Source organism: Teleopsis dalmanni, unplaced genomic scaffold, assembly GCF_002237135.1.
Source record: "Teleopsis dalmanni isolate 2A unplaced genomic scaffold, ASM223713v2 unscaffolded_contig_0631, whole genome shotgun sequence".
Taxonomy (NCBI): domain Eukaryota; kingdom Metazoa; phylum Arthropoda; class Insecta; order Diptera; family Diopsidae; genus Teleopsis; species Teleopsis dalmanni.
The window spans coordinates 1-12,434 of record NW_024032013.1 but is presented as its reverse complement, the minus strand read 5'-3'; the positions used below and the strand labels follow the sequence as shown (position 1 = coordinate 12,434).

The 12,434-nt window shown below is 33.8% G+C and overlaps 3 protein-coding genes across 3 annotated transcripts; all 3 read left to right on the top strand.

Moving 5' to 3' along the window:
- Positions 1-815: 815 nt before the first annotated feature.
- On the top strand, positions 816-2,964 carry LOC119663598 (major heat shock 70 kDa protein Ba-like). Its single transcript, XM_038073211.1, has one exon. The coding sequence runs from the start codon at positions 861-863 to the stop codon at positions 2,787-2,789; it is 1,929 nt and encodes a 642-aa protein (XP_037929139.1). The 5' UTR covers positions 816-860; the 3' UTR covers positions 2,790-2,964.
- Positions 2,965-5,825: 2,861 nt separating this feature from the next.
- On the top strand, positions 5,826-8,224 carry LOC119663599 (major heat shock 70 kDa protein Ba-like). The gene has a single exon (XM_038073212.1). It carries the CDS (start codon positions 6,066-6,068, stop codon positions 7,992-7,994), a length of 1,929 nt encoding a protein of 642 aa, XP_037929140.1. The 5' UTR covers positions 5,826-6,065; the 3' UTR covers positions 7,995-8,224.
- A 3,005-nt stretch (positions 8,225-11,229) lies between these two features.
- On the top strand, positions 11,230-12,429 carry LOC119663600 (heat shock protein 68-like; the record flags this gene model as incomplete). The annotated part of the gene is made up of 1 exon (XM_038073213.1): positions 11,230-12,429. A coding segment is annotated over exon 1 (1,155 nt), but the record flags the coding sequence as incomplete, so codon positions are not given.
- Positions 12,430-12,434: the final 5 nt, after the last annotated feature.

The window sequence follows — 12,434 nt, the reverse complement described above, 5'->3', positions numbered from 1 at the left end:
TCGTAGATTGAAAAATAAGCAAAAATGAATTGATAAATGAATTTGCATATATTGACAACAAATTGAAATTTGTTATTTTTATTTGTTATTTGTTATTATAAATGAAAATTTTCTCTTCACAAGTACCGTCGTAGCGTAGTGCCGTAGTGCCGTAGTTTCGTAGTACCGTAGTACTGTTGGTACAAAGCTGTGCGTCTCTGGTCGTAGCAATTCAATGGCAATTCTAGAAGTTGCTGTGACGTAGCGGGTCAATATACAGCGATAATAAAACCATTTCATTCATAACGTTTGTTTGGAAATTTCTAGAGGCAATGCAGAAAAACATATTCACACACATTTACATATTTTATATAAATAAGTTCTCTAATGCACTCTAATGTTCCCTTTATAATATTTTAAGAGAGTGCTTGTGTTTGTCACGTTACACACACAATTATACTAAGCTAATATTCACTATTGTGCAGCTGGTAAAATGTGTGCATACACTGAACTCTTTAAATTTGTCTTTCTCTTAAACTCTTCATTTATTGGTCGCGTATCTTGAACATTTGGTTCCCGAATATTCTGTAAGTTTCTTGAAAGAGTATCTAGATACTTCTCTGAAATGTAGATTTTTGTATAAAAGGCGGTGAAAATTCGAAGAGCATCAGTTTATACAAAACATTTGAAGTGAAAAGATTGACTGAGAAGAGGAGAAGTCAGAAAGTTTTTGTGCAAAGTTTAAAAAGAAAGAAAACTATTCAAAGCAATATATAAGCAATATATATTAAAACTTAAATTGAATTGAATTGAATTAAAAATATTAAATTGAAAAATTACTATCAAATATCAATAAACAAGAATACATATAAAGAAAGAAAATGTCAGCAATTGGAATTGATTTGGGAACAACATACTCATGTGTCGGTGTATTCCAGCACGGAAAAGTTGAAATCATCGCTAATGACCAGGGCAATCGTACAACACCCAGCTATGTTGCATTCACAGATTCTGAGCGATTGATTGGTGACGCCGCTAAGAACCAAGTGGCAATGAATCCAAAGAATACAGTATTCGACGCTAAACGATTGATTGGCCGCAAATATGATGACCAGAAAATACAAGAAGATATGAAACATTGGCCATTTAAAGTGGTGAACGACAGTGGTAAACCAAAAATTAACGTCGAATTCAAAGGCGAACAGAAGAGATTTGCACCCGAAGAGATAAGCTCAATGGTGTTAACTAAAATGAAAGAAACAGCTGAAGCATATCTTGGTACAACAGTGAAAGATGCAGTCATCACAGTACCTGCCTATTTTAATGATTCGCAGCGTCAAGCGACAAAAGATGCTGGTGCAATAGCTGGTCTTAATGTGTTACGTATAATAAATGAACCGACAGCTGCTGCATTAGCGTATGGGCTAGACAAGAACTTGAAGGGCGAACGGAACGTTTTAATATTTGATTTAGGTGGCGGTACATTCGATGTTTCGATTTTGACAATTGATGAAGGATCTCTGTTCGAAGTGCGATCTACGGCTGGTGATACACATTTGGGTGGTGAAGATTTCGACAACAGATTGGTGAATTATTTGACTGATGAATTTAAGCGTAAATACAAAAAGGATTTGCGCTCAAATCCAAGAGCACTTCGTCGTCTGCGAACAGCTGCTGAACGTGCCAAACGTACTTTATCCTCTAGTACTGAAGCAACAATCGAAATTGATGCATTATTTGAGGGTATTGATTTCTATACGAAAATAAGTCGAGCACGCTTTGAAGAGCTCTGTGCAGATTTATTCCGCAACACATTGCAACCAGTAGAAAAAGCGTTGACAGATGCAAAAATGGATAAGAATCAAATTCATGATATTGTATTAGTTGGTGGATCTACTCGTATACCGAAAGTACAAAACTTACTTCAATCATTCTTCTGTGGCAAGAGTTTAAATTTGTCAATTAATCCTGACGAAGCTGTCGCTTATGGTGCAGCTATTCAAGCAGCCATACTGAGTGGAGATAAGAGCAGTCAAATACAAGATGTACTACTAGTTGACGTTGCTCCGCTTTCGTTGGGTATTGAAACTGCTGGTGGTGTTATGACAAAGTTAATAGAACGTAATAGTCGCATTCCATGTAAACAAACAAAAACATTCACCACTTATGCTGATAACCAACCTGCAGTCACTATTCAAGTATTTGAAGGTGAACGAGTCATGACAAAAGATAACAATCTTCTTGGAACATTCAATTTAACTGGCATACCACCAGCTCCTCGTGGAGTTCCTAAAATTGATGTCACCTTCGATTTGGATGCAAATGGCATCTTAAATGTTGCAGCAAAAGAGATGAGTACTGGTAACGTAAAGAACATAACCATCAAAAATGATAAGGGTCGTTTGTCGCAAAGTGAAATTGATCGAATGGTAAATGAAGCTGAGAAGTATGCCGAAGAAGATGAAAAAGCGAGACAGCGAATCGCCGCACGAAATCAACTTGAAACTTATGTATTTAATGTTAAACAGGCCATAGATGATGCTGCTGATAAATTAGATCAATCGGATAAGAATAATGTGGTTGAGAAATGCAATGAAACCATAAAATGGCTCGATAACAACACCACAGCTGAGAAAGAAGAATATGAATATAGAATGGAGGAATTAACTAAAATTTGTAGTCCGATTATGACAAAGATGCACCAACAGGGCAAGGGCAAACCAGGCACAGAACCAACCAGTTGCGGTCAACAAGCCGGAGGTTTTGGTGGTGGCAACTACAGAGGTCCAACTGTTGAAGAAGTTGACTAAATTCCAAAGATTTGTAAATTGTAAATTGTAAACTTTAAATTGTAAATATTGTAATTTAGTGAAAACTTATTTTTAGATGTAGATGTATATGTTAATTTGATCTATCGATGAAATTGTATTACTTAAAGACTGTGTTCTAGTTTAAATATTTATTTAATAAATAAGTTTGTTAACTAAGTGTAAGTTAACTTTAAGTACAATATTTAGTTTAAAATAAAGTCTAAAATTTTTAAATTAAAATGAATTTATTTGTTTTATTTACTTAACTTGATTGGGAAGATACTTGATTTTCATTTTTGCTTACTAATTACAAATAGAAATAAATAAAAGTTTTGAGAAAAATATAAATATGTTTCTGATTTTTTGGTATTTTACCTATCCTAATCTATCAAATTTTTTATATCACTAATTTATTCGTACCTTCAGATAAGTCGTGCCATCAATTTGGTCATCTTTCTCAGTTCTATTTCAACTGCGCACTACTGATCTACTGATTTTTTGAATTATCTCTTGTTTTTGTTTTTGTTTTTGTTTTGAGGTGTATTTTGCTTCTATCCTAAAGTATCATCAACGTTCCAACCATTTGATATGCTATTATTTTCATTATATGGATGAAAGATTCTTTACATGATAGTTATTTAAGTTTGGAATTCAAACGAATATACGTTTTCAGTTTCACATCTCGGTATAGCTTGAGATTACGAAGTGTTTCGACTCAACTTTGGTATGTGAGAAAGCAATCCTTTTGAAAAGTCTGCCATACTTCACTTAAAGTCAGTGCGTACAGCATATGTTATGTTGTGACTACTTGCATGGCATATTCTATAAGATTAAAAATAAGTCTTATTACTTTTACAATGACATATCTCAGTTGGAAATTTGGCTGAACTAAATATTTAGCACATCCGGATTCGATGTATTCCGTTTAAGATAGAATACATCGCTAATCTGTGTATTGTTCATAAAATTTATGAAAAACAAAAATAATCTAATTTTTTTATTATCTACCGCCTCAGTAAATACATATATTGACAGTACTGTAATATTTTAAAACGCAACTGACTTTACTTTTCCACCGTGACGAAATGAATAATTTATTTTCCTAAATTTATCAAAGCCTTTTCAACTTAAGTAAGGTTACGTTTGGTTAAGAATATAGTACAAAGAGATTACAGATAGTTTTCAAGAGTCGTCGGGTGTACGTCCAGTAACTGTCATTCTTCATAGATGTGTTAGTGCCGTTTGATCATTAAAACGAATTAAGAAGAGAGTAACGTAGTACTGAGTTTGTTTTGCATACTGATGCGAATTTCTTCAATTTAGGCCAAGAGGATTTCCTGATCTGAAAAATAACTTGATATATCCAAACTTTCATAGCCAACCACATATATTTAGTTTAATTTCCACTTTAGCCAGTTTATTATTTTATCAGAAACTTGGATGGTAATCAATGAAGTGATGTAAAAAGAGCTTTCGTAGGGACGTAAACTAAGGATCGAATAATTTGTACTACAGCTGTCCTTCCTACTCAGAATTTATCCTGTTCAATAACAGCTGTATAGGAACAGCTATTACAGATGTGCCAAGTGTAGTTTTGATACCTGAGGTGATTATATTGGGTTGAAATAAGTAGTATCTTAAAAATTTTGACCAGACTTGCATCTCGCTTAAGATTTAAGAGGGAATTTGTGATAGCGTTAAGTATACAGTAGTAAAGGCACAGTCGATATCCACAAAATTATAATCTTTGAAGACAAAAAATTTATAGAAAAAGTGCTCTTTCCACAGACTTGCTTTTAGTATAAGTATGCTAAAGAGTAGAGTAATACTAATTGTATTCTTGATGTGGATGATAAGAAATTTGTCCTGCATTTTTAACAGAAATTATCACAAACTGATCAGTCTATGGTCAGTGGGTTTTGAGTGCGCTCCCTTCTCAACTTTGAAGTTTAATACTACAAGAGAGATTCTACAACAGCTGGTATACAACAAATAAATGATGGACTGTACATTCTCGTATATTTCTAAATCAGGATAAGACATTTCGTTTTTTCAGCATTTAGATCTACTATAAAAAAAGTAATATTAATATTAATGCCATTAGATCGCTAAGGATTTGTACTCAATGTCAGAGCAAGTGGAGTAGAAATTTTACAATAGCTGCAGATATACAGATAGCTCGTAGCTCGTACCTGGTAGCTGATAGCTGGTAACTGATAAATTATTTATTTATTTTAGTTAGTTTCAAACATAGATCTTAACATAGATCGTATCAATCAAAATCGTATCGCTGTACCTTTTCTATGATATAAAATAGGAGAATGAAGAAGTATTTTGCTTTCTTTTATCGTCAAACACAATTACCGTTTATTACTAACCTACGTCAATATGCGAAAGCTTGTCTGTTTGTCGTAGATTGAAAAATAAGCAAAAATGAATTGATAAATGAATTTGCATATATTGACAACAAATTGAAATTTGTTATTTTTATTTGTTATTTGTTATTATAAATGAAAATTTTCTCTTCACAAGTACCGTCGTAGCGTAGTGCCGTAGTGCCGTAGTTTCGTAGTACCGTAGTACTGTTGGTACAAAGCTGTGCGTCTCTGGTCGTAGCAATTCAATGGCAATTCTAGAAGTTGCTGTGACGTAGCGGGTCAATATACAGCGATAATAAAACCATTTCATTCATAACGTTTGTTTGGAAATTTCTAGAGGCAATGCAGAAAAACATATTCACACACATTTACATATTTTATATAAATAAGTTCTCTAATGCACTCTAATATTCCCTTTATAATATTTTAAGAGAGTGCTTGTGTTTGTCACGTTACACACACAATTATACTAAGCTAATATTCACTATTGTGCAGCTGGTAAAATGTGTGCATACACTGAACTCTTTAAATTTGTGTTTAAATTTGTCTTTCTCTTAAACTCTTCATTTATTGGTCGCGTATCTTGAACATTTGGTTCCCGAATATTCTGTAAGTTTCTTGAAAGAGTATCTAGATACTTCTTTGAAATGTAGATTTTTGTATAAAAGGCGGTGAAAATTCGAAGAGCATCAGTTTATACAAAACATTTGAAGTGAAAAGATTGACTGAGAAGAGGAGAAGTCAGAAAGTTTTTGTGCAAAGTTTAAAAAGAAAGAAAACTATTCAAAGCAATATATAAGCAATATATATTAAAACTTAAATTGAATTGAATTAAAAATTTTAAATTGAAAAATTACTATCAAATATCAATAAACAAGAATACATATAAAGAAAGAAAATGTCAGCAATTGGAATTGATTTGGGAACAACATACTCATGTGTCGGTGTATTCCAGCACGGAAAAGTTGAAATCATCGCTAATGACCAGGGCAATCGTACAACACCCAGCTATGTTGCGTTCACAGATTCTGAGCGATTGATTGGTGACGCCGCTAAGAACCAAGTGGCAATGAATCCAAAGAATACAGTATTCGACGCTAAACGATTGATTGGCCGCAAATATGATGACCAGAAAATACAAGAAGATATGAAACATTGGCCATTTAAAGTGGTAAACGACAGTGGTAAACCAAAAATTAACGTCGAATTCAAAGGCGAACAGAAGAGATTTGCACCCGAAGAGATAAGCTCAATGGTGTTAACTAAAATGAAAGAAACAGCTGAAGCATATCTTGGTACAACAGTGAAAGATGCAGTCATCACAGTACCTGCCTATTTTAATGATTCGCAGCGTCAAGCGACAAAAGATGCTGGTGCAATAGCTGGTCTTAATGTGTTACGTATAATAAATGAACCGACAGCTGCTGCATTAGCGTATGGGCTAGACAAGAACTTGAAGGGCGAACGGAACGTTTTAATATTTGATTTAGGTGGCGGTACATTCGATGTTTCGATTTTGACAATTGATGAAGGATCTCTGTTCGAAGTGCGATCTACGGCTGGTGATACACATTTGGGTGGTGAAGATTTCGACAACAGATTGGTGAATTATTTGACTGATGAATTTAAGCGTAAATACAAAAAGGATTTGCGCTCAAATCCAAGAGCACTTCGTCGTCTGCGAACAGCTGCTGAACGTGCCAAACGTACTTTATCCTCTAGTACTGAAGCAACAATCGAAATTGATGCATTATTTGAGGGTATTGATTTCTATACGAAAATAAGTCGAGCACGCTTTGAAGAGCTCTGTGCAGATTTATTCCGCAACACATTGCAACCAGTAGAAAAAGCGTTGACAGATGCAAAAATGGATAAGAATCAAATTCATGATATTGTATTAGTTGGTGGATCTACTCGTATACCGAAAGTACAAAACTTACTTCAATCATTCTTCTGTGGCAAGAGTTTAAATTTGTCAATTAATCCTGACGAAGCTGTCGCTTATGGTGCAGCTATTCAAGCAGCCATACTGAGTGGAGATAAGAGCAGTCAAATACAAGATGTACTACTAGTTGACGTTGCTCCGCTTTCGTTGGGTATTGAAACTGCTGGTGGTGTTATGACAAAGTTAATAGAACGTAATAGTCGCATTCCATGTAAACAAACAAAAACATTCACCACTTATGCTGATAACCAACCTGCAGTCACTATTCAAGTATTTGAAGGTGAACGAGTCATGACAAAAGATAACAATCTTCTTGGAACATTCAATTTAACTGGCATACCACCAGCTCCTCGTGGAGTTCCTAAAATTGATGTCACCTTCGATTTGGATGCAAATGGCATCTTAAATGTTGCAGCAAAAGAGATGAGTACTGGTAACGTAAAGAACATAACCATCAAAAATGATAAGGGTCGTTTGTCGCAAAGTGAAATTGATCGAATGGTAAATGAAGCTGAGAAGTATGCCGAAGAAGATGAAAAAGCGAGACAGCGAATCGCCGCACGAAATCAACTTGAAACTTATGTATTTAATGTTAAACAGGCCATAGATGATGCTGCTGATAAATTAGATCAATCGGATAAGAATAATGTGGTTGAGAAATGCAATGAAACCATAAAATGGCTCGATAACAACACCACAGCTGAGAAAGAAGAATATGAATATAGAATGGAGGAATTAACTAAAATTTGTAGTCCGATTATGACAAAGATGCACCAACAGGGCAAGGGCAAACCAGGCACAGAACCAACCAGTTGCGGTCAACAAGCCGGAGGTTTTGGTGGTGGCAACTACAGAGGTCCAACTGTTGAAGAAGTTGACTAAATGCCAAAGATTTGTAAATTGTAAATTGTAAACTTTAAATTGTAAATATTGTAATTTAGTGAAAACTTATTTTTAGATGTAGATGTATATGTTAATTTGATCTATCGATGAAATTGTATTACTTAAAGACTGTGTTCTAGTTTAAATATTTATTTAATAAATAAGTTTGTTAACTAAGTGTAAGTTAACTTTAAGTACAATATTTAGTTTAAAATAAAGTCTAAAATTTTTAAATTAAAATGAATTTATTTGTTTTATTTACTTAACTTGATTGGGAAGATACTTGATTTTCATTTTTGCTTACTAATTACAAATAGAAATAAATAAAAGTTTTGAGAAAAATATAAATATGTTTCTGATTTTTTGGTATTTTACCTATCCTAATCTATCAAATTTTTTATATCACTAATTTATTCGTACCTTCAGATAAGTCGTGCCATCAATTTGGTCATCTTTCTCAGTTCTATTTCAACTGCGCACTACTGATCTACTGATTTTTTGAATTATCTCTTGTTTTTGTTTTTGTTTTTGTTTTGAGGTGTATTTTGCTTCTATCCTAAAGTATCATCAACGTTCCAACCATTTGATATGCTATTATTTTCATTATATGGATGAAAGATTCTTTACATGATAGTTATTTAAGTTTGGAATTCAAACGAATATACGTTTTCAGTTTCACATCTCGGTATAGCTTGAGATTACGAAGTGTTTCGACTCAACTTTGGTATGTGAGAAAGCAATCCTTTTGAAAAGTCTGCCATACTTCACTTAAAGTCAGTGCGTACAGCATATGTTATGTTGTGACTACTTGCATGGCATATTCTATAAGATTAAAAATAAGTCTTATTACTTTTACAATGACATATCTCAGTTGGAAATTTGGCTGAACTAAATATTTAGCACATCCGGATTCGATGTATTCCGTTTAAGATAGAATACATCGCTAATCTGTGTATTGTTCATAAAATTTATGAAAAACAAAAATAATCTAATTTTTTTATTATCTACCGCCTCAGTAAATACATATATTGACAGTACTGTAATATTTTAAAACGCAACTGACTTTACTTTTCCACCGTGACGAAATGAATAATTTATTTTCCTAAATTTATCAAAGCCTTTTCAACTTAAGTAAGGTTACGTTTGGTTAAGAATATAGTACAAAGAGATTACAGATAGTTTTCAAGAGTCGTCGGGTGTACGTCCAGTAACTGTCATTCTTCATAGATGTGTTAGTGCCGTTTGATCATTAAAACGAATTAAGAAGAGAGTAACGTAGTACTGAGTTTGTTTTGCATACTGATGCGAATTTCTTCAATTTAGGCCAAGAGGATTTCCTGATCTGAAAAATAACTTGATATATCCAAACTTTCATAGCCAACCACATATATTTAGTTTAATTTCCACTTTAGCCAGTTTATTATTTTATCAGAAACTTGGATGGTAATCAATGAAGTGATGTAAAAAGAGCTTTCGTAGGGACGTAAACTAAGGATCGAATAATTTGTACTACAGCTGTCCTTCCTACTCAGAATTTATCCTGTTCAATAACAGCTGTATAGGAACAGCTATTACAGATGTGCCAAGTGTAGTTTTGATACCTGAGGTGATTATATTGGGTTGAAATAAGTAGTATCTTAAAAATTTTGACCAGACTTGCATCTCGCTTAAGATTTAAGAGGGAATTTGTGATAGCGTTAAGTATACAGTAGTAAAGGCACAGTCGATATCCACAAAATTATAATCTTTGAAGACAAAAAATTTATAGAAAAAGTGCTCTTTCCACAGACTTGCTTTTAGTATAAGTATGCTAAAGAGTAGAGTAATACTAATTGTATTCTTGATGTGGATGATAAGAAATTTGTCCTGCATTTTTAACAGAAATTATCACAAACTGATCAGTCTATGGTCAGTGGGTTTTGAGTGCGCTCCCTTCTCAACTTTGAAGTTTAATACTACAAGAGAGATTCTACAACAGCTGGTATACAACAAATAAATGATGGACTGTACATTCTCGTATATTTCTAAATCAGGATAAGACATTTCGTTTTTTCAGCATTTAGATCTACTATAAAAAAGTAATATTAATATTAATGACATTAGATCGCTAAGGATTTGTACTCAATGTCAGAGCAAGTGGAGTAGAAATTTTACAATAGCTGCAGATATACAGATAGCTCGTAGCTCGTACCTGGTAGCTGATAGCTGGTAACTGATAAATTATTTATTTATTTTAGTTAGTTTCAAACATAGATCTTAACATAGATCGTATCAATCAAAATCGTATCGCTGTACCTTTTCTATGATATAAAATAGGAGAATGAAGAAGTATTTTGCTTTCTTTTATCGTCAAACACAATTACCGTTTATTACTAACCTACGTCAATATGCGAAAGCTTGTCTGTTTGTCGTAGATTGAAAAATAAGCAAAAATGAATTGATAAATGAATTTGCATATATTGACAACAAATTGAAATTTGTTATTTTTATTTGTTATTTGTTATTATAAATGAAAATTTTCTCTTCACAAGTACCGTCGTAGCGTAGTGCCGTAGTGCCGTAGTTTCGTAGTACCGTAGTACTGTTGGTACAAAGCTGTGCGTCTCTGGTCGTAGCAATTCAATGGCAATTCTAGAAGTTGCTGTGACGTAGCGGGTCAATATACAGCGATAATAAAACCATTTCATTCATAACGTTTGTTTGGAAATTTCTAGAGGCAATGCAGAAAAACATATTCACACACATTTACATATTTTATATAAATAAGTTCTCTAATGCACTCTAATGTTCCCTTTATAATATTTTAAGAGAGTGCTTGTGTTTGTCACGTTACACACACAATTATACTAAGCTAATATTCACTATTGTGCAGCTGGTAAAATGTGTGCATACACTGAACTCTTTAAATTTGTGTTTAAATTTGTCTTTCTCTTAAACTCTTCATTTATTGGTCGCGTATCTTGAACATTTGATTCCCGAATATTCTGTAAGTTTCTTGAAAGAGTATCTAGATACTTCTCTGAAATGTAGATTTTTGTATAAAAGGCGGTGAAAATTCGAAGAGCATCAGTTTATACAAAACATTTGAAGTGAAAAGATTGACTGAGAAGAGGAGAAGTCAGAAAGTTTTTGTGCAAAGTTTAAAAAGAAAGAAAACTATTCAAAGCAATATATAAGCAATATATATTAAAACTTAAATTGAATTGAATTGAATTAAAAATATTAAATTGAAAAATTACTATCAAATATCAATAAACAAGAATACATATAAAGAAAGAAAATGTCAGCAATTGGAATTGATTTGGGAACAACATACTCATGTGTCGGTGTATTCCAGCACGGAAAAGTTGAAATCATCGCTAATGACCAGGGCAATCGTACAACACCCAGCTATGTTGCGTTCACAGATTCTGAGCGATTGATTGGTGACGCCGCTAAGAACCAAGTGGCAATGAATCCAAAGAATACAGTATTCGACGCTAAACGATTGATTGGCCGCAAATATGATGACCAGAAAATACAAGAAGATATGAAACATTGGCCATTTAAAGTGGTGAACGACAGTGGTAAACCAAAAATTAACGTCGAATTCAAAGGCGAACAGAAGAGATTTGCACCCGAAGAGATAAGCTCAATGGTGTTAACTAAAATGAAAGAAACAGCTGAAGCATATCTTGGTACAACAGTGAAAGATGCAGTCATCACAGTACCTGCCTATTTTAATGATTCGCAGCGTCAAGCGACAAAAGATGCTGGTGCAATAGCTGGTCTTAATGTGTTACGTATAATAAATGAACCGACAGCTGCTGCATTAGCGTATGGGCTAGACAAGAACTTGAAGGGCGAACGGAACGTTTTAATATTTGATTTAGGTGGCGGTACATTCGATGTTTCGATTTTGACAATTGATGAAGGATCTCTGTTCGAAGTGCGATCTACGGCTGGTGATACACATTTGGGTGGTGAAGATTTCGACAACAGATTGGTGAATTATTTGACTGATGAATTTAAGCGTAAATACAAAAAGGATTTGCGCTCAAATCCAAGAGCACTTCGTCGTCTGCGAACAGCTGCTGAACGTGCCAAACGTACTTTATCCTCTAGTACTGAAGCAACAATCGAAATTGATGCATTATTTGAGGGTATTGATTTCTATACGAAAATAAGTCGAGCACGCTTTGAAGAGCTCTGTGCAGATTTATTCCGCAACACATTGCAACCAGTAGAAAAAGCGTTGACAGATGCAAAAATGGATAAGAATCAAATTCATGATATTGTATTAGTTGGTGGATCTACTCGTATACCGAAAGTACAAAACTTACTTCAATCATTCTTCTGTGGCAAGAGTTTAAATTTGTCAATTAATCCTGACGAAGCTGTCGCTTATGGTGCAGCTATTCAAGCAGCCATACTGAGTGGAGATAAGAGCAGTCAAATACA